Source organism: Hydra vulgaris, chromosome 04, assembly GCF_038396675.1.
Source record: "Hydra vulgaris chromosome 04, alternate assembly HydraT2T_AEP".
Lineage (NCBI taxonomy): Eukaryota > Metazoa > Cnidaria > Hydrozoa > Anthoathecata > Hydridae > Hydra > Hydra vulgaris.
The window spans coordinates 41,087,564-41,111,825 of record NC_088923.1 but is presented as its reverse complement, the minus strand read 5'-3'; the positions used below and the strand labels follow the sequence as shown (position 1 = coordinate 41,111,825).

The 24,262-nt window shown below is 26.7% G+C and overlaps 1 protein-coding gene across 2 annotated transcripts in view; it reads right to left on the bottom strand.

The window, feature by feature from the left end:
• Positions 1-24,262, bottom strand: part of LOC100197376 (DNA polymerase epsilon subunit 2) — a 72,944-nt gene that overhangs the window by 34,113 nt on the left and 14,569 nt on the right. The window contains exons 3-6 of one of the 2 annotated variants that reach the window (XM_065796363.1): positions 22,695-22,770; positions 19,159-19,191; positions 7,409-7,453; positions 1,068-1,152 (exon numbers count right to left, since the gene is read on the bottom strand). In XM_065796363.1, coding sequence (XP_065652435.1) covers positions 1,068-1,152; positions 7,409-7,453; positions 19,159-19,191; positions 22,695-22,770 — 239 coding nt within the window. The remainder of the gene's footprint in view (positions 1-1,067; positions 1,153-7,408; positions 7,454-19,158; positions 19,192-22,694; positions 22,771-24,262) is intronic. The other variant, XM_065796364.1, reaches the window with a different exon arrangement.

Sequence of the window (24,262 nt, the reverse complement as noted above, 5' to 3'; positions counted from 1 at the left end):
AGTGATTTTCATTTTAGTTACAATGATAATTATGGTTTTGCGAGAAATAATTATGCTTTTGCGAGAGCTGTAAATTGCTCCTATAAACCGTTTTAGGGGTGTGGGCAAGGACGAAAGCTAAAGCTCTCATTTTCTGCCGTAGTTTTTTTATATATGTATATGTGTATATATATGTGTATATATATATATATATGTGTGTGTATATATATATATATATATATATATATACACACACACTACAGAGTGCTTAGAAAACAAATTGTTACCCTATTTTTGTTACATTAATTTATATGGCATTTTCAGAAGAAAAAAAATGAAGAATAATGAAAGACTATAAGATAGTCATGTATATACTGAAGCCCCTGGCAGCAGACTATTAAGAGTGACGTATATACAGTTTTTTCCATTTGAAATTTAATGCCAGCGCACAAAAACAGGCTGGCAAGATGGTCATTTTTAAGTTAACTTGCGCATATTTAAAAAATTCATTTTTTCTGCTATTTAAATTTTTAAAAAAATAGCGAAAAGAATGCTTTGAATAAATACTAGATGATATATTTAAAAAAAAAACTGGTAAAAAAAGGCCGCATTTCATAAAAGTTGAACAAATGAACAAAGTATTTTTGCAATTTAAAACAAAACGCTTTTAATTTTATAGGCAAATGCTTTTTTATGCGCTCGACAAAGTTTTTGCGGGTGAGTGTGAAAAGACTTGAGTGGGATAGCGCTGGCTAAACAGAGCATATATATGTATATATATATATATATATATATATATATATATATATATATATATATATATATATATATATATAAATATAATTATTGTTATTATTATTAAGAATTATGTTAAAAAATAATAAAAATAATAATAATAAATAATATAACAAATCAATTTTTTTACAAAATAAAATATTATGACTTAATATTTCAGAATTAAATACACAATTAAATCAGGATTATTTATGTAATTGAACCAATAAAAAAAAATCATTAAATAATCTAAAAACAAATAAAATAAAATTTTAATGGAATCAAAAAATATAAAAGCATTTGAAGGCAAAAACCTGATATAACAGCATGTATCTTTCAACGAACATATTTGCTTTATCATCAGCGAGCCCATTAAGACAAGGTTTTCTATTTGAATCTCTAAAGATTATAATTCACATTTGAAATAAATTATTAGCCTTAGAGTAAAAAAACTCCTGGCTTCTTTGGCCTTAGAAAAGTGTGTGACACCACAAAAAAAAAATTAATTCTTAATAAACCAATTATGTTAAAAACAGAAAAACAAACATTTTATTTAAATTTTAAATAAAATAGTTCATATATAAAAGTGATATCACAACTTTTCATAAAAAAATATTTGATGAACAATAAGGATTTGTAGCAATTAGAAAAAAAACGCAATAATTTTTTATGGCAACCGCATTTTTAAGAGCTTGTCAAACTTTTTGGAAGGAAATTTTTTTGCAGAACATACTGGCCAAATAAAGAATGCACCACTATATGTTTTTATTAAAAATAGTATTAGATTTACAAACATAAAAATAAAATTCTTCTTTGCTATACATATATATTTATATATAGAGAGAGAGTTTTTCACAGTCATAATAACAGATAGTCTGGCCAGTCAAACAATTTTCACAAAATTCTATTGTTTTAAAACAATAAAAATTAATATTTTGAACTAATGTTAATGTAAACAAAAATCTAAAAAAATGGCAAGCTTAACAGAGAAACAGTTCATTATCTCATATTATATCTAAAATAAGATATTTTTTTCGAAAGTTTCTCAATGATGTCAATGCTTTTTTTAATTGAAATTGAGAATGGAAATGTTACAATCACCTATTACTGCAAGTTGTGTATGAAAAAATGTAAGGCAGAGAAAAGAATCATATGCATGTAAGAACAATGCTTTCAAATTCTTTAATACAGCAAATAAATGCATAAAGAGACGTTAAAAAAAATAATCTTATCGTTGAAAATGATCCTTCCTGTCCTCCATATAACAGAGCTTCAAGTCAGAAGATAATACAAAGTTATCATTTGAATTATTAAAAGAAGTTATAGAAAACTTTTTAATAGTGAGGCTAAAACTTTTTAACCAAAATTTGGGACTTGCTAATCATATTAAGTACTTTTTATTGAACCTTATTATTCAAAAAGTTGGCAAAGTTGATTTGGTCAAAAAACACTCCCAATTTTGTTGGCTAGAAAAATTGAAGAAAATGAATCAAATATTTTTGAAGAGTATAATCAAGGTACTAATAAAAAATTCAAAAAATTGAGGTATTCTTTGATCTGCATTATCTGATATTTTTTTTACTATTTAGAATAGCAGAAATAGAATTTAGAAAGTATTGTCAATCTCATTTTTCCTATTTCTAAGGGTTGATATACATACATACATACATATACACATATATATATATATATATATATATATATATATATATATATATATATATATATATATATATATATATATCTATAGTTTGTTGTCTTTGGGAAGAGCGAAAGGAAAAAAATGATTCTTACGCCAACACATACGTCACTTTTAATTACTTTTGACTTTTCGTCCAACATTTGCGTGTTGGACGAAAGTAAAAACCATTAATTTAATTACAAATAAATCGTTTTTTAAAAAAACCACAAAAACGCAAATTTAATTGACCAGAATGTTTTTAAAAACATTCTGAATGTTTTTAACAATATAAACAATGTTTTTATTTTTATTTTTTTTAATAAAATGTTTTTATTTTTAATTTTTATAATAAAATGTTTTTATTTTTATTATTTTTACTGTAAATTATGCGCGGAGTGTTGCTACATCGACTATCTTATAGCCTGACTCGCAAGAGAGTGCTGCTACATCGACTGACAAATAGCCTGACTCGCAATGGAGTACTGCTACATCGACTGACAAATAGCCTGACCCGCAAGGGAGTGCTGCTACATCGACTGAGGGTTTGGTTGGGGCAGGCAGTCTATAAATTAATAAAATAAAAAAATTCCGGTCTTGCATTTTAATTTTTACTTTTTGTTAACAAAATATGGAAAAAACTTTCAGACAACATCTAAGGGTTCTATATATATATATATATATATATATATATATATATATATATATATATATATATATATATATATATATATATATATATATATATATATATATATATATATATATATATATATATATATATATATATACACACACAGCCTATTCTAGGAAAAAAATTTGGGTGGCGGTAATCTCGACAAAATTTAGCGGAAAATCTGGATTTTTTTTTTTGCAAAAAAAAAAAAGAATAATTGCTGTAAAAAATGTTTAAAAAAAAGAGAGGTCCTCAAATGTTAATTTTGGAGGCCCCCAAATCGGTCTAGAATAGCCCTTGATATATATATGTATTTGAAAAAAAATAAATAAACAACTATGTTTTTATGAGAGACCCCTTCATACAAAAACCCTGTAAAAAAGAAACAGCAATTAAAATAAATTATTTCATACTAAGTATTGTTTTTATAAAATTTGTCTATGAAAAAAGCTGTTTTTTCAGCCTTTGGTTCAGGATTATTATTAAGGCCATTAGTTTCTATTATAAGTTTGAAGGTATATTGGTTTTTTATTGCATTGTCATTATAGAGAATATCATATAAAAATGGGTTACCCTTTGTTTTTTTTTGAGTTGTTGTTGCCCAAAATAATTTTCTAATGAATCTTGTCACTCAGTGTAATTAAGGCAATTTATAAATTATTGAATTCCTTTATTTGGAATTAGCATTTTGTCATCATATTATGTCCAAACAAGAACTTAAGATGCTATAATTTTTTTTTTGCATTTTATTGCATTTTATTTGCAAGTTATTTCAATGTTTAAAAAAACTCTTTTTTATATAATTTTCAAGAATCTCTTTTTTATATAATTTTCAAAATTATTTTATTAACCCTAATTGTGAATCTAAAGAACACCATTTTTAGTCTTAAGATCAATTCCGCTTAACAGCATTAACTTAATTTTAGTTAAAAATTTTTGAAAAAGTGCCTTAATCTTCTATAGATCCTAGCTCTAATCTGTTCTAGTGCATAATAATTTAATAAATTGTTAAAACACAACATTTCTATCCATTTTCACAAAAGATATTAGAATTCCAACCAAGAAAGAGCTTATAATTAATAAAAATTGCCAATAAACAATCAAAATCATTTTATTATACTATGATGATTATTTCACCTGAAAAGCGTATTTATTTAAAATCTTATTCAAATTTGAACAAGCAATTGTGATTTTAGGAAGATTTAAAAAAAAAATTTCGGTCTGGGTTTTTTCGATATAAAAATTTTTATTTTATGCAACAGCATAATTTATCATTTTAATTTTTTTTTGATCATGGAAATATGCTGTAGTCAGCAAAATATTATATGGATACTATATTTATTAAAAATCACCTTAACTACATAAAGCATAGCCATTAATTTAAAATATACCGGACACTAATATCTAAAGCTATTAAACTAAATAAATGATTAAAACAGCAACATTAATCCTTTTATATGTTTTCCAAGATAAAATTATATTCCCTTGATCAGCCTTAGTAAAATAAACAGGTCTTTAACATATAGACAATTTCTAAAAATTCAAAATATTTTTTAAAAAAACTTCCATCAACCATATTAGTCTTAAATTATTCAACAAATTTAACAACTCAAAAATTTAACAACAACATTGAAACAAAATTGAAATAAGGTTTAAAAAAAGTTGCATACTTAACTAGAGATAAAATATTAACTTTCATCTGATATAGAAGGATAAGTTTTTTTCTTTAAATTGTGCTTTAGAAATATGTAAATTGTATTAAAAAAAAATATGGCAATGAAAAGCTTTTAACTGGAAGATTTAATTAATGTAGAGAACTTGGCTTAAGAGTACTTTTATATGTATTGACCGTTAACATACTTATAATGCTTTTAGGAAATAAAAAATAATTATTTCTATTTGGGACCTGTGGTTTTTATCAACTACTATATGATATATTAGTTTACATATTACAACTAAAGAAATATCTTACAACTTAAGGAATAATTTAGTATAAACTAAGTACTAACTAAACTAAGTATATAACTAAAGAAATATCTTTAATTATATGTAAAATTTCCCTCTCACTTCTTTGTTAATCTGAGGAAGGTATCTTAAATAGAAAAATATCTCTATTTCTTCAAGAAGTGTTAAAGTCTAATATGTAACAATTAAGACAAGACATTTGCAAAAAACAACAATCTTCTTGTAAATATTCTTCTTAACGCAACTTTGTTTACAAAAAGTGTGCACTTACGGGCAGACTAGTTCTTAAAAAATACTAACAATAAAATAAACAAAAGCGCTCTTTAACTGGCCAGACTAGGTATATTTTGACTATGATTTTTTAAACTAACTTGCCTTTCATCTTAATCATAAAAAAAAATAAAAAACTCGTAGTTCATAGATTTTTAATTTTTCTCATTCAATTTGTGGTCAGTTCTTATGTAGATGATAGTTTTCTTTCTTATAATTAATTATATTTAACAAGTCTTTTTACCTCTGCAGGGATATAAAAAGATATATAATGAACTCTATATATGTTCCTGTTGGCTCTAGCTTTTTTAAAAGCTCTAGTAAAGTTCCACTAGATGCATCATTTTGTCTAATTCTGAAAAAGGAGTTTAGTTGTGAAGAAAACAAAATAATCTCTAAAGATGTAACTAAATGGCCAAGAGACAACAGTTATTTAAAAAAACCTATGTAAAATAGATTTTAGTTAAACCAAACATTTTATTAAATAGAATTAAATCAATGAGTGACAATGGCTGAGTTATTGGAAATAATTTCAATCAAAATCATTTCTATGAAACATTTATAACGAGTTAGGAAATAAAAATGAAAAAAATGTTGGAAATGTAAACTTTATAGAAAAATTTCTACATTATTTGGACCATTTAATTAAAACTAGTTTGACTGAGGAAAATTCTTTGCTTTGTCACAAATCACTGCCAATCAACATTGAAATAAAAATTCAAATTAAATCAGAAACTAAAGATTAATCCACAAATGTTGTTTAAAAAAGCTTATAAGAAACTGCAATAGTAGTTTACGATCACAAGCATGTCAGTGGAGAATTAAAAATGAAGATATTGCTAGTGAAAAGTATAAAGAAAAAATTAACTTGTTAGTAAATAAATAATAAATACCAAATGACATAGCTAGGTTGTAGACCTGGCGGATTTGGTATTGATTAAGACAGGTACAAAATGATTGATGCAAAGTGCACTTTTTCAAAAAGAAATCTTTCTTTACATGAAGTTTGTATCAATAAAACCTTTTGTATGGAACTAGTAGATGATCAGCAAAAAGTTAAAATTAAACTTAGTTACTTTTACCAAATAATCAAGGTATCAAGGTAAGGCCATTATAGAAACTAGCAAAATAGATATTTTTCTATACACATATGACTTGAAAGAGACTTTTTTTGTACAACCAATTAAATTCCAACATGAAAACTGATTCAATAAGTTTTTACCTTTTTTAAATACATTTTATTTCCAGTTTATGACTTAAAAAATATTTGAATGTATGTAAATGTTTTAATTATTATAAAAAATCAATATACATATATATATATATATATATATATATATATATATATATATATATATATATATATATATATATATATATATATAATGCATAAAATAAATTTTACTTAGTTGTTGAAGCATTTAGGTACATAACAGTTAAAAAACCTCACTTCTTTTTTTATTTTTTAGTTGAACAATGTTTGGCTAATTTGTTATCATCTTTTCTTCAAAGTCTAATATAGTGCAAGGTTTATTCCAATAATAATTTTTAAAATTTGAACTAAAAAATTTTAAAGGTGTGGAATAAAATACACCCAAGTCTATTGGGACAATCTCAGATCTTTCAATATTTGACATTTTACTTAATTTTTTTTTCTTTTGTTTACTTACATGCACATACAAATACCATAATGCATAGTATTAAAGAGGAAAGGGGAATTCACTCCCAACAAGGCTGCAAGCAAGCACTATTAAGTTGAGTTACTGGAAATCAAAAATATTAAATCTCTATTTTCTTAGAAAATCAAGCGAATAAAATTTCAGAAATATACATATTTTTTTTTGAATAAAGGAGATTTTATAATGCAAACTTTCTTTTGTAAGTAGATAACAGTTTGTTAAAAATAATATACATAGATATTTTTTTTTTTAATAAAGAATAATTATTTTGTTAGGATCTGTTTAACTTACGATCAGGAAACATTATTAAACACTATTAGATGCCTATTATTACTATTGTTGTTTTAATAATACTAATTATAAAAATTAAAAAAAAAAATTACTTACAGCATAAACTTCTTTCTCTCAACATTATAAGTATAATGTGGTACACTTAAAATAAAATAATTTATATTTTAAGTCAAAATAATTAATTGGGGTTATGCAACAGATAATTAAAAAATAAAAGACAACAAATAAACAATTTTGTATCAATTATGTTAGGTGTTAAACAAATTGCTTCATAGTTTTTAACAGTTAATATTTCATTAATGAAAAAAAAGCCAGTTCAACAATGTTTTTTCATTCCTACAAAATTTTATTATTCATTCAGCCTCAAATTCAGGTGACTTATTTGAATTAATGTTACCACTGTTAACCTTATCATAATTACCCTGTTTCATGACATCTGATTTAATTATCAGGATAATTTCTTTTACTTAAATCAGTTAAAAAATTTTAAAAACTTTGGCAAAAAACTAAAAGATCAAACATACTGCAGCTTTATTATGAAACATCATCCAAAAAGCTATTAATAATAAGAACATGGTTGGTGCATTTCACAGACCTGCAGAAATATGATAGATATAAAAAAAACACCTGTCAAAAGCTTTTAAATCAATTTTACATTCATAGACCACTCCTATTTATTATTAACACTAATGATCTTACAAAAATATTAAGTGTAAAGTGTCAAGTCATAAAATGTGCAGACGTGCAAATATATTATTAAAATCATTTGCAAATTGTAAATCAATTCAAATCATTCGCAATGATTTGTAAATATATTGGAGTTTTTGAAAAATCCCCGAACATTAAATAACAATCAATTTTTACTAAACAAAAAACAAAAGCAATTTTTGTGGCATTTAAAAAGATTAAAATAATATGGTAGTAAACTAAAAATATCCTAAAATAGTTCTGATTTGTGAAAAATAGCACATTCAAAAAGTTCAAACTTATTCTATTTTAAGCTTATATAAGTTTAGAGTAGTGCAAAATATGCAAAAATATACACAAGAGACTATCTTATTATGGAATAATTATCTTGTTATCAAATAATTATCTTTTTATAAAATAACTATGCATATTTCACTGTAAAGTGCATATATTTGCATTTTCATACTTAATAGAGCAAATTTTGCACCAAAAAAAAGATATTCTAAAGAGCATTTTTAATTTTTGTGTGGCACATTAGTATAATAAATCATCTTTATTCATCAATAACTTTTACATATTTTGATTAATAAAGATTATATTATACAATAATATAATATTTTCTGTTTGCAGTTATAACACTAATATAAATTTGATTTGATTAGATTTGCAATATACTGTTTTAAATTATAATATTTTTTTACTATTTCACAATAACCGCAACGTTTAAGTGAGTTTTTTACTATTTCACAATAACCGCAATATTTAGGTAAGTTTTTTACTATTTCACAATAACCGCAATGTTTAGGTAAGATTTTTAGTTTGATTTCTGCAACTTTGATATGATTGTGCACTCTAATTTGCAAGAAGATTTTACAAGATAAATCAAAAATTATAAAAGCAACAAAACAATGTTTAGTAAAACCTTGTATTTTTTAATTTTTAAAGGTTGGTTTCCAAAAGTTGTATATCTCATTGTCCATAGTTGTATATCTTTTGCACAATTTGCTTAACATCTGTTGTACAACAAAACTAATGTTGATAAACAATTGTGGAAAAATTAAAAATAAATCACGCAATAGTAGACTAGTGGTACTTGGCTCAAGATTTAGGAGGTTTTAATCTTCTCCGTAAAAACAGTTCTTCTAAACATAATCTTTTACGTATAACAGTTCTTCTAAACATAATCTTCTCCGTAAAAACAAGTTTCGAAATGCTACTTTTGTAAGAGACTGTTGCAAAAGTATTTTTTCGAAATTTTCGCAAATTTTGTTTCGCAAGTTATTATTACGGAGCTTAAATTTTTGTATAAAATTAAGAAAGGTGAATTTTTGCGGGATATAGTAGACTAGTGGTACTTGGCTCAAGATTTGGAGGTTTGAAGCAAACAAATAAGTAGTTCTCCATTATTAACACAGAAAAAAATTTTAAAGAGCATATCTTGCCTGTTTTAACTGCTTAAAATGGACACAATTTAGGTACTTTTAGACTATACTTTTGGTTGCCCTGATGATATCTAGGATGTAACAAAAAAAGAATTGTTTACTTGTCTGAAAATGAAACACTACATATAAACATTTCTGAATTATAAATCATGTAAATATATTTGGAATTGGACAAACAAAAATCCATTAAAAATTATTGATTTACAAATATATACTTATTAATTTTGTTAAAATCTTTTTTTGAAAGTTCATATTTGTCTGATATTATTGTTGGTGCACTTATTAATGTTATTGCATTGGTGATTGGTATCCAACAATTATCATTCCTTTTCGGCCAGAAAAACTGTTTAGATGGACCGTGTGGATGCAAAAACTTTATTTTTATATCATTATATTCTTCATCTTTTTCTTCAACTACTGCAATTCACCAAAACGAGTCATATGTACATGCGTAATATTTGTATTTGTGCATTAGCTCAAAATTTATTAAACTTAAATTTTGGCAATTTGATTTTTTAGTTATATTAATAGATTTTGGATTTATATTGTTACTAGTTTTTTTAAATAACATAGATGCTTTCGAAACTGGTATGCAATGGTGAAATCCTCAACTTCCTGGTATTGTTTTTCCCTTCTCAAATCGTTTATTTTATGTAGCTCTAACATTAACTATAGTTCCTTTATCAATTCTAAAGAACTTTATTGTGAGCATTTTTTGAGTGGAATTTCAAACATTGCATCGATTGTTAGTATTTGATTTTTCTTTGGACGTTTTTTTGCTGTTGTTCGTTTCACTGTATCACCTATTGCATCACAAGAAGATTTGCCATGACTGGTTGCAAAAAATATCCATTCAGCTTTCAATAAAAAATCTTCTGAATGATGGCATAGATTTTGAAAATTTTTATACTGTCCTTCACATCCATCAGAAAAGTCATACAATTTGAGAACTAAAGAAGGGTTTCTTTGATATAATTTTTATAAAATATATTTTAAATCAAATGACCTTTCATTTTTTTTAATGCACTTTATAACCATTACAACAATTGCCATTTTTCTTTTTAAATCTTTTTCCAAAGTAGTGAAAATGGTGATTACAAATGCTGAATAGTTCTTCACAAGCACGCAACTCAGATCTTCATAAAATGTTTTGACGAGATCAGTGTCTAGGTCATGTAGTAAAAAAATCTCTTTATTTCTAGAATATGAGGTTTTATGGCATTCTGACTTCAAAAATTTACCAATATCACATGAAATCATTTTGATAATGAATTAAAAAATGTTATACTTTCAAATTTAAAAATGCACAAGTATTAATTACATTATTTATGTAGAACTAATTGCAACATTTAAATTAGATGAATATGTCTGAATTCAGCAATTAAACTTTGATAATTGGAAAAGACAAGGAACCAAAGAACAAAAAGGAAAAAAAAAATACATTAAAAAAACTTTCATAACTTGAGAACTACTTAGATTTAGATAGGAATTATCATTTTTTTCCTAAAGTACTTTGGCGAAAATTGAAAAAAAAATCAGAGAATTTAGGGTTGTATGGCCTGGTTGTTTTGAAATGGAATTACTCTTAGAAAAAGAAATAAAAATTGCACTTTTAGTTCAGGAGCGGATCCACAATTTTTTAGTGTTTGAGTTAAATAACTTCCAGGTAAGTTCTATATTCCAAACCTTTGAATGTTCATACTTATGTCATTTAAAGATGTTTTGCAAAAATTTGCGCTGCAAAGAACTTGGGAACAAAAATACCCTAAAAATTAGAAATCTAAAACGTGGGGGAAATTAATTTTTCGAAATATGAATTCTAATATCCTAAACTAGGTAGAAATTTCTTTAAGGTAATAAAATTTCATTGAAAAATAATGATTTGTTTAGAAATCATACCTAATTAAACAACCCCCCTCGTTTTGAGGGGGTTGTAAACTTTACATGGTTATACCTTCTGAATGCCAAATGATTTTTTGACAAAATTTTAAAAATATGTACAATTTTTAGTCTTATTAAAGTAAGTAATTTTTCTGTTTGGAAAAATCAATTCCCTTCACGTTTGGGCAGATGATTTCTACTTTTTAGAGTATTTTTGTTCCCAGGCTCTTCACAGCGCAATTTTTTGCAAACATCCTTAAATGACATAAGTATGAACATTCAAAGGTTTGGAGTATAGAACTTACCTGGAAGTTATTTAACTCAAACACCAAAAAATCGTGGTCCGCCTCTGCAATTATATATACATTTTTAGTACAAAAGTAAAATATTTACAAAAGAATGTATTTGGCATAAATGATTTTTTCACACAATGTTCTTCAAACATACAATAAACTAATTTGAAATTTTAGGCTTAAAAAATTTACCGCACACCTTAAAATTTTACAGTGGCAGGTGTCCATTATTTTAACATTTATAATTGATATTTAGGTACTTTTTAATTATAAAATGAGTTTTTTATTTATATATTTAAATTCCTCACCTTGAGATTAACTAAGTCACTTATTTTTAGAATTCACACGTTTAAAGGCTTGGTTTTATAAAGAGAATTGTAAAATTAAAAATGGCGGAAAATGACCAAATCAATATTAGTAGCTAAAATTAAAACAACCATTACTCACGAACCGTTAGGAGTTAGACCTTGAAATTTTGGGATTTATCTTATTTTATAATGTACTAACTATGGTAAAAATAGAAAAAAAAATCCAAAGACATAGGGTTGCATGGCCTGGTTGTTTTGACATGGAATTACTTTATATATATATATATTAGGGATATGACTTTTTAATTTTTTTTCAAATAAAATGTTTCCTGTATCATAAATCGATGAACTTTTACCTAAAATCATGAAAAAAGGCCCAAATAGCTTTCTGCAACAAAAAAAGGTCACCCCAAAATAAAAATTTGATTTACTATTTTTATACATTCATTTTTGACCGATGTTTTAATCTTAAGCTTAATTCTCAGCTTAATTCTATTTATTTCATTATTTTGTTATGAATTTATAAATATAACGCCACACGTTACCATGGCAACGAAACGGCCGTGTGCCGGCAAATACTTGGAATTGTTATGTGATGACGTCATTGTGTTACCACGGTGATATAGACGACTGTAACAGACTGTAGAAGATTATAGAACTTAGTAGAACATTCTGGAAGCTCTAAATAATTATATAAGCGAGCTGCTGTCAGAGCTCAGTGTTGATAATGTGAATAGTTCTATGAAGTACTCTGCGTGTAACTGAGCTAATAAGGAACTACTGTAGCGAACTAAAGACGCTGTAAGTGTACGAAGTATAAGTAGTTGTAGCATTATCGTTAGGATACGGACTGGATTATCGAACTGTTATCAACATTGACTGGATTATCGAACTATAATTGGATTACTATACAGTTAAAGTATTTTATTAATTAAACGACTTTATTAAACGGATATTTACGCTCAGCTATCCGTAAAGTCGTAACAATATTATATGATGTCTCACAAGAAAAGTCATACCACAGTAACAAAGAACAAGAAGACTTGGACTAAAAATTTGGTGAGATTTCAAGAGTCACACAGAAGAAGAGGAAGCGTGGCTGTAGAAGAACATTCACTCGATGAAAAATCCAGAATACCACTTCAATTGCAGATCGTAGGAAGATACCAGTTTCTCGGAGCATATGTTAAAGGAAGAAAAGAACGAATAGACCAAATTTCTAAGGAAATTACAAAATTGTGGGACAATAAACTCAATTTTCCACGTGTGTCTGATCAAGTGATAAGAGCAAAGCTTATGAAGGTGCTGAAGGTCTATGATGAATGTGTCAAGCGTGGAAAATATGATGTTCTCAATGCATTATTTGACATCACGAAAGTGAATGGCCAGTGGTTATCCTCGGAAGATAAACGTCTATACCACCTACAAAAAGAAAGTAAAGGACAGGTGGGGTACTCAACAGGACAAGTGGCAAGTAAAGAAACCATTCACCCTTCCAAGAGAAGGAAAGTCCAGTCTGGAACAGCAATACCTTCCACATCACAAGTCCTGTCTACCACAGACAGTGGTACTGAATCTGAAAACTGCAAAAGTAAGAGTGAAGATGATGAAGACGACGACGGTGATAAAGACGATGATGAGGACACTCAGAAAAAAATTAGAAAGCACTACAAAAGTAAATTTGCTGTAAGTATGGTTACATCAAGTGGAGTTTCCACAAAGAAAGCTGCTAAAATATGCAATGTATTATCACAACAAGGTATTGATATTCCAACTCCAAGTCAATCAGCAATTTACAAGTCCATATTCAAAGAGGCAGGTAAATTAAAAAAAGAAATGATACAACAACTTAAAATGGAACAGTGGTCCTTACACTTTGACGGCAAACGAATAGATGATAAGGAATATCAGGTAGTTGTACTTCAGAATGAAAGAACTGACGTGAAACTTGATGCACTGCGTTTAAAAGATGGCAAAGCTGAAACTGTTGCTGAAAAAATTGCCAAACTTATTGATGAATACAATTTGTGGAATTCAATTAAGATGATCATTACTGATACAACAAACGTCAATACTGGGAAGAGAAATGGAGTTGTTGTGAAGTTGCAACGTATGTTTAAATTAAAGGGTGTCACAATACCACAATTTATCGGTTGTCAGCATCACGTACTAGACAGGATTCTCCGTCTGGTGATGGACGAAGAACTTGGGGGTGATACCAAATCTCCAAACATTGAATACCCATTTGTGTCTGAACTGTTGAATAAGTATGATGAACTGAAGGATAAGTTTGTGAATGGAACTGTAGAAATTCTTGATAAATCAGGGTGGAGAGACGATATGAAGTTTTTGTACCATTTAACAAGAGTGTTTAGGTTCTATGAAGAACAAAGAAACTTCCCTCTGATTCACTTTCAGAACATTCCTAATATGAGCAATGCCAGATGGAACTCAAGAGCCATTCTCGCCATTCTGGCGTTCATTCTTATGCCTGAAGCGAGAAAGAATTTGGAGAAGGTTTGCAGGTTCATTTCATATGAGTGGGCAGAACATTGGTTTAGTAGTCAAAAGTACAATGACAATGACTTCAAGAATTTATCTGATGTATTGAAGCCTTACAAAAAGGCATTGCAGTCATTCAAAAATCACTGGAAGAAAGAGCCATCCGTCATCGACATACCACGAAGTAATCAGATAGCTGAACGTGCAATCAAGGTGATGCAAGACCTGTATGCTTCCTGCAGAAAGAAAGACAAACTGCAACTTCGATTCATTCTAAGTAATAAGCGCTAGACTCTTTATGAGACGTGAGCATCATGTGACCCATGTACTAAACACAGTAGGCCTATAGACACAGACAGTTATGTATATTGTTGTACTAGACGCTTTGATACTGTTAATTTTGTAATACTTGTATAATTATATATCACATAATGTTTTTTGTTATATCACAGTACATGTTGCATAAATAAATAAAATAACAACAGGCATACTCCTGTTGTTATTTTATTTATTTATGCAACATGTACTGTGATATAACAAAAAACATTATGTGATATATAATTATACAAGTATTACAAAATTAACAGTATCAAAGCGTCTAGTACAACTCTTACAACATCTTCAGCCTTTAATATTCATTTACTGTACAAAAGTGTACCTATTGAAAATTCGATTTTTTGGTTTTGGGGTGACCTTTTTTCAAAATATGTCAAAATGAAACATCTATTCGTTCTTTTTACATAAAAGTTCATTGAATTACGATACAGGCCTAGTAGGTTGCAAAAAAGTCATATCCCTAATATATATATATATATATATATATATATATATATATATATATATATATATATATATATATATATATATATATATATATATATATCAGGCCTTGTTACGAGATTTCGCTGCGTAGCGAAAACGCGTAACGCATTTCTAAGTAACTCAACTCAGCAAATATATTTTGCATCGTTAGAAGTTATATTGCGTCACCAGCGTCTTTTCAAGTACCGCATTGTAATTAAAGTTATTTTATTAACGCGTTAAAAATCATACAAACAGTTTGTTTTTTTCTCACTATAACAAAAGGTACAAATAAAATCTAAGTTCTTATTAAAAAAATCATTTTTATTATTTTTTTCAAATATGAACTAAATTTTATTTTGAAAAAAATATTTTTTTCATGAAACGTAAAATATTTGTTTATTTTCTTATGATTTTATATTTGGTTTTTGGTTATTTTATTAACTGTTAATACATTTTTTTCTTATTTAATTTGTGAACTCTTTTTAATAATGTTTTTAAACAATAAAGTTTTTTTTTGTTATTTATCAGTTACCGATAACATATTCGTGATCATAATTTATTTTCATAAATTAAATGAACATCATTAAAACTTTACGTTATGGAATTAACAATAAACAAAATATCTTATTAATAAAATATTTACATCAAAATAAATCGTGCATTTTTTAAACTTATTATGACTAAAAATAATTTTTATATTTAAAAGGAATTTATATATTTAATTCCTTAAGATAAAACTTAAAACACTTTTTTTTTTAAACTAATTTTTAATAACAAAAAAAAATTATGAAACAAACTGTTTTTTAACAAAAGAATCTATTATTTTACAATTGCGGTTAAATGCTTTTACTTACGACTTTATTTCTACTGAATAAACGTCACGTTAACGATAATCAAAAGATAATTTAAATATTCTAAAAGATATAAGTTTTTGCGTAGCGCAAAACTGCTAAACACGTAGGCAAATCGCCTTTTCGCAAGCAAAATGCGAGCTGCGTAGCGCTTCTTAACAAGGCCTGATATATATATATATATATATATATATATATATAAAATATAAATAGTAAACGACCAGGGTTGATATTTGACCGGGGCCGGGGCCCAGTTTGATAGAATATAGCCGGGGTCAGATTTGTGACCAGGGCTGCATAAACATTTATACATTCTAAAGTACTTCTTTTTTTTTCAAAATATGTTTGATTTTGTATATATGCATTTATCAACATCATTATGATCAACTTGATTATCATCATCATCATCACAATCATCATCATAATCATCATCATCATTATTGTATTCATCATTATCATCGCCATTATCATCATTGCCATCATCATCATTGTATTCATCATCATCATCACCATTATCATCATCATCATCATCAGCAGGCTTTAGCCTTCCTCTTTTATGCTGTTTCTCTAATCATGGTGAATGTTCAAACGAGCTATCATCTCTATTACAATAAACCAAAACTCATTCTTGCTTGGCTTCTTATTCAACAAGTTGCATCCTTTTACTGTATCTGTTCCTATTTATTAAATACTGTCATAAATATATGGCAGAACTTAATAAATAGTAAATGCAAGTATAAAATTTTAATATATAAAGAATTGCAAATTTATTTCTTGCCCCAGCTATCAAACCCTGCTAAATCTTACAATTTTGCCGGGGCTAGGACCAGACTTGTGAAAAGTCTCATTTTTAGCTGAAGCCGGGGCTAGGGCCCTGGTCATTTACTAAATATAAATAAAAATAATTAAATCACTTACCATAGTAATGTAATTGTTAATTAAAATAATGCTAAGTAATCCTGATCATATATTATATTTTTTATTTGATTTAAGTAACATAAAAATGTGCTTAACACAATATAACTAAATTTTTAAAATACTTGATTATTTTATAATTTAAATATTTTTCAAACTAAGTGAAGGTACAATATTAACTTCATAAAATTACTTTTTAAATGGAAAATTATATAACTAATTGTAAAATTTGCTCAAAGTGTCAAAACATTTTATTGCAATACATTAAGCTCAAACAAAATAAATTATTCTAATTCTCTTCTATGTTTATATAAATTAACTAAATTAAACCTTATTTAAGTAAAGTTTTATCTCACATTTATCATCGCATTATTTTATTGAAAATCATATTGAATAAATGAACTAAACTTTAATAGTATTTTAATTGGTAATTAAACAAAAGATCTAGAACATGTGCCAATATCTAGCATGCATGTTAAAACTATTATGATCCTAATTGTAAGAAATTTTATAAAAATGTTTAGAAAAAATGATATATTTTGTGACAATGTTTTATCACTATTTTAACTTAAGTTTTTTTATAAACAAAGGCTTACCAAAATAGATATGTAAATAAAATAGAAGAATTGAAATCAGCAATTAAACGAAGATTATAAACAAGTTTATTGATTCTTATGAAATCTTCTTTGTTTGTTTTTTTTACTATGATAGAAATACATTTTTATTTTATCTTTATTTTATATGTTAGATATGACATCAATAGTAGTGATGTCATACCAGGTGTTTATTACAGAATAGTTTATAACTTGTTGTTAATGACCTTGATTTGTAAAACTTGTTTCAAAAAACATACTTTGATTGATTGACAAAAACAATGAGTCAATTATTTTATCAATTGATGTTTCAACATAAGTTGTTTTAAAATTTCTAAACAAAAATAATTTTACAAAAATAATATAACAGATATACCTTATATCTGTTATATTATTTTTTTTTTAGTAATTTTGAAATATATGTGACTTATCCAGACTGATTTTGACACTGATATACTGGTTTGGGCGGTATACCAGTTAATCCCAAACTTCAGTACTTAATTATGGATACAATTTAAGCATTGATTCTTTGCATTATGAAAAGTAAAGGGAATTGTATAAAATATAGGATAAAATTATGTATAACACACTCCTTTGTCAGTAAAATATTGTAAACTGTGAGTGTATGTGACAGAATTCATATAATGCTACACCAGTACAAAGTTCCGCAGATGTATGAATAACGTTTTTTTTTAAAACAGCGTCCCTAAATAACTTCTGAATACATAACTGAAGGTAAAAGTAAAATGCAATTACAAAATTATTAAAATATTTTTTTAACCCACAGAAATGACCACAAAATTATAAACAATTTTTTATAACATTTTGGCTTTAATAAAATCTTTGTCTAATACTCATAAACTAGTTAATCATTTCTAACCGACATTCATTCTAAGATCAATCTACAAAATTAATGATAATGAAAAATCTTTCATAAAAAACTGTGTATAAAATGTACTTATATACAGTTATAAGTGCATTAAGCACTTTGTATATTAGCACTTTCATAACAGGATGAAAAAAATTTATTGATTCGAAACTATAGATAAATAAACAAAATAGTTGAATGTAAAACGAACATAAAAACGTAACTTAAATTAAATTTAATAAAAAGAACTTTCTTTACTTTAACATAGTTGGGAAATTTTAAAAGTTAAAAAAAGTTGTATAATGGAGCATTTTAAATGAAAAAAAATTTTGAGTAAATTTAATAAAATAAATTAAAATTTATTAATATTTAATAATTAATTTAATATAAATATAATAAAATAAATTTAAATTTTTTAGAAAGTAGTTAGTTTTAAAAAAAAGTTTAGGAAGAAAAAATATTCATTTTGCTTTCTGTTTTTTTCTCCAAGAAATAAAACTATATCACCACTGCAGTGAAAATGTTTTTTTACAGCAATTAATTATGGCCTCATGTTTTCTGTAAAATGTAAAATGCAAACAGTGTAACATTTCTTAACAAGGCCTGAATTGAGCCGACATAATTAATACTTTTAAATTATATTTCACTCAAAATTATATTACATGAATTTATTATTTTAGCTTAATGAAATAAAAATCATACCTAAATGCATCAATGAAATTGAACACCCTATCTCTAAAATATGTAATAAAAAAATATTGATACCCATATGTATGTATTTATATATATATATATATATATATATATATATATATATATATATATATATATATATATATATATATATATATATATATATATATAGACACACACACACACACACATACATATATATATATACACACATACAAACCTCGAAATTAGGAAAAATAGGGTCAGCAATAATTTGCTGACCTCAAAGAGGTTGGCATCAGGTCAGCAAAAAAAATTTAATACAAAGGTACCATAAAACACAGAAACGAGGTCAGCAAGATTTTGCTAACCTCAAACACTTTTAGATTGGCAGTTAGGACCCTAATTCTGAGGGCTGCACATTAGGATGTATCAAAAAAAATTTTTTTCGAAAATCAAAATGTGGAAAAGTTTTATTATTATCATTATGTATTAGTAGTTTATAGTGAAAATTTCAGCCTTTCAAATTAACTCTATGGTAAAGAAATTGGTTTTAGACAATTTATATATAACAAATTTTTTCCTGAATATTATATTTTAAAGCTCCGAATATATGTAGTTTTAAATTTAAAACACTCACAAAACTCTAGTTTCGATTTAAAATATATCTAATAGAACAAGGATGATACAGATTTTGTGTGACAATTATATTTCAGATAATAGTTCTAAATTGAGTTGAAATGCAACAAAAACATGATGACACTTGTGATACTTGTTAGGTGTTCTGCAGGTATTTTTTTATTACTTTCTTGGATACTTGATGTCTGTTTCTATGGACAACCTAGAAAATAGTAAACAAAATTAAAAAAAGGCAGGTTAATTTGTAAAATAATTAAATCATCCAAGCAATAAAATTCCAAGTATTTGAAATTAATAGTTTAGTTTATTAAATAAAATAATATGAAAATACTTTTAAAAGTTTTGCAGACATTAATGTATAGCATGCGCGTACATTAGGTGGGGTAAGGGGTTGTTAGGTGTAAATTGTTAGGTGCAATTGACTTCCTTTTTCTGTTATTAAAATGAGCATGATATGTGTTTGCTATTCTAAATTGCCTAATTTTTCAAAAATGACCCCCTCCCCCTAACAATTTACACACTACAGGTCTGTATAATGATGTTTGGTAATTACCTGAAGAGTATCCTGAGGTCTATCCTCGTTATATGTACTTCTAATCAAGTCTTGGATCAACTTTATGTAACGTTCTGCCCAATCATTTAACACTACAAGCTGATTTGCACAAGCAGAGAACTTGATAAATGACTTAGAGGTTCTCTCATCTTTCTCCCTCCACAGCAAAAGCTCTTCCTTAGTGATTTCTAGGAGAAAAAAGAGAAGATAACCTTGTTCAGTGACAAAATCATCAAGAGATAGCATTGGAACAACAACTGGCTGGATTCCAGGTTTCTCAAGCACAATATATTCTTTTTCTGGAACAGCAAAATACAACAAGTTCTTAAGGATGTTGTTGTTAACGTCGGTATCTAGATCCCTGTCAGCAAGAGACAAAACTACAAAAGTTATGTCTCTTGCTGATACAGAAATAAAAGATAAGTTTTGAAAAAGAAAGAATAGACTATGGAAAAACACAATGTAATTTGTAGCAGTGTTTATGTTCTTGGGAGTAGCATTCACTACTGTTTTTGAATTATTCGGATGATAGTTCTGTGCCATCTGCAGGACAAGAAGGTAAAGACAGTCACTCATAAACCTGGCCTCATGGTGAGCTCTCAGCTGCTTAAAGAAGAAATTAGCTATATCTGCACCCAGGAAGTAAGCCAGTAGCTGGCAAAGATACTTGTAGTCTCCTCTTTGGGAAGGGTTTCTCTGAAGTGCTGTGGTGCAAAATTCATTAGTTTCAACTGCAAGTTGGTGCAAAAGAGTACCTGGTCTAAATGCATCAGACTATTCAAATTTGACAACTCTTTCCAGTTTATTGACTTCTCTATGTATATGCAGCCCTAGCATCTGAAGTAAAACATAGAGGTGTTTGCTTGAACTTTTTCTTGTACCAAAAACAAGTTCTATGACATGAGACACATGTTTCTCATATATGTGATGTCAGCACATAACCCAGAGAACAGGCCTCCCCAAAGCATGAACAATAACACTACTTATTGTTCCATTGATCTTTCCTGTGTTGCTAGCTGTGGTGTCAGCACACAACCCAATGATTTGATCTGATAGCCCATAAGCTCATAGTATTCGAGGATACTTTAAATGGCTACATTCAAAGTATCCTTGAAAGCCTAACAAATAAAACCGTCTAGGCTTTCTTGCAACCTGTTTAAAATCTTCAGCTGGCTCTAGTATTGTATCATGGTATTTTTTTCCTGAAACCATTGTCTGAAAATATAGCTAACAGTACAGTTTATAAATTTATATGTTTATAAATTTATAGTATAAAATATAGCATACAGTACAGTTGTTTGTTTCATAACAGCAAATAAAACTATTAAAAAATGTGCAAGTTTTTTGCCAAGCAAAAACAAAAATGCGTATCATACATAGCATACACGTGTTGTTTTTTATTATAATTATCTACACTTAACAAATTATTTGAAAAAGAGGCTCTTAACAATTGAAAAATAGACTTTAATGAAATGAAAACTTACCTATTATGTAAAACTTTTAAACTTTTATGTCCGCACGCAACTTTAATGTTAGGAGAATTAGCAATTAATTTTTTATCTTTTTTAACATTTTATTAAAATTAATAATTATTTTATTTTTTATTTTTAAATGATTTTTGTTATGTATTATAAATAAAAATATGTAAATAATTAAAAAATAATTATATATATAATTTTAATAAAACATTTACATAAATAAAAAAATGTGTAAGCTAAATTCTCCTAACTTAAAAAAAGTTATTACAAAATAATAAATTCGCATTACAATATTCTATTATATAGAAATTGACTAAAACCATCTTCTTTACCTTTGTTGATTTGAAAGGCTGAAATTTTTACTATAAGCTAACAATACATAATGATAGCGATTGAACTTTTCCACAATTTGATTTTCAAAAAAAAAAAACTTTTAAGACACCCTACTACACATATACATACACACACACACACACACACACACACACACACACACACACACACACACACACACACACACACACACACAAACACACACAAACACACACAAACACACACACATATACACATACACACAAGTATAAAATACATTTCTTAAAAAAAATTTAATTATTTAGAAGTAGTACCATGTTTTAAACAAAATAAAAACACCAGGTTATTATTTAAATACAAAGCCAATATTGAATTGTGCAAACTTCACCATAGTATAATCAATATAAACAGTATTAAATAAAATTTTGACCTATAAATACACTTTAATGAGAAAAAAAAATTATAATTTTAAACGCCAAAAGTTTTGTAACTAATATATTTTAGGTTAAAATCTGAAAAATTTTTGGTAAAAAATCTAAATTATTCAAAAGTTTTACAATAAATGAATATTTAGTATACAATACCCTGTGTCATCATTTCCTTCTTTACATTCTGCTACAGCGTGTTCTAATACAGTTCGATCAATGAATACATTATCCACTAAAAACAAAAATTTTGTATCTAAGTAGCCCTAATTTTTTAATAAAAAATTAATTTGAATATTTTAATTTTATTTCTTATTGTTCCAAATAAAATAACAATTTTTTTTTTATATCATATAAATCTCCACTTTTAACAGCATAAAGTACATCATTAAAAATTTAAGGAAAGTTATACACATTGGTCTAGAGTACTAATTGGTAGGCAATCATGTTAGCAATTAAAGTTGATAATGTCTAGCATTTAGAAAGAACAAGGAAGGTGGTGGTTGTAAAGATGTGGTCAGATTTTTCAAACTAAGAAAAAAAACATTGAACTTAAACAGAAATTTGAAATAAGGAGTGTATCTGATAGAAGATAGAGGGTAGTTTGGACATAGAAGATAGAGGGTAGTTTGGACATAGAAGATAGAGGGTAGTTTGGACATGAAAGATAGAGGGTACTTTGAAGAGTAAAGAGGTAGATAGAAGATAGAGGGTAGTTTAGAGAGTAAAAATGCAGACAATTTGGTATCAGCATGTAGAGTGTTAGTAGTTACAGATGGAAAGGATAGAGCTAAGAGTAAAAAACTTTGGAAAGAGTGTAACAGATGATTCAAAAAATTTCAATTGAGAAAAGAAAATGCCTAAAGTTGTGTATATTGAAAAAATTGCATTTTAAAATACGCTTAACAAGTGCAACAAAAGCATGGAACAAAGATATAATCCACAACCCCAATTAATATTATAATTTTATATTGAATGCACTATACTGAGGCTTTTTTGCTCAGAATAATTGGAAAAGTACTTGATACTAACTAAATAATGCTTTATTAATAAATATTAGAAACAGTTTCTGATAAGTTTGCAACCACGCCAACAAATTATTATTTTAGTGTGTTACAATGTTATAGTTTATTTGATTTAAATATAAAGTTTATAAGAGGTAGGGATGTCAAAGTCCGGTTATTGATGTAATTGATGAATCTAGTAAATACTGAAATTAAAGCAGTATGGTAACAAATAAAAATAAAAGGATACTTATATTGTTCGCCTTAATCACAATAAGAAGTTAACTCAGAAATAATAACAGCATCAAAAAATGAAATCTTGAATTACTACTCAAACCATTTACTAACAATTTTTATTTCAATTTTCCAGAAATTAAACAGAATTCTCAAGGAGGTCAATAAAAAGGAAATGGCCAACCTTTATTTAATTCTAAGACCAATTCAATTCAAATTTTCTAACATAGTGTGCTAGAACAAACCCAGGATAAGGCATTTACTTCATACACTAAATTTCCATTGATCAAATCCCACAACTGTCCTTTTTTTATTGTTTTTCTTTTAAATACTAATTAATGGTCATAAAATTACTTTGTAACCATTTATCTTTTCTTTTTTATATATAATAAATCTTTTTATATTTTGAATATAAAAAGATTTATTATATATAAAATATATAATAAATCTTTTTATATTCAAAATATAAAAAGATTTAAAAAGATGTGT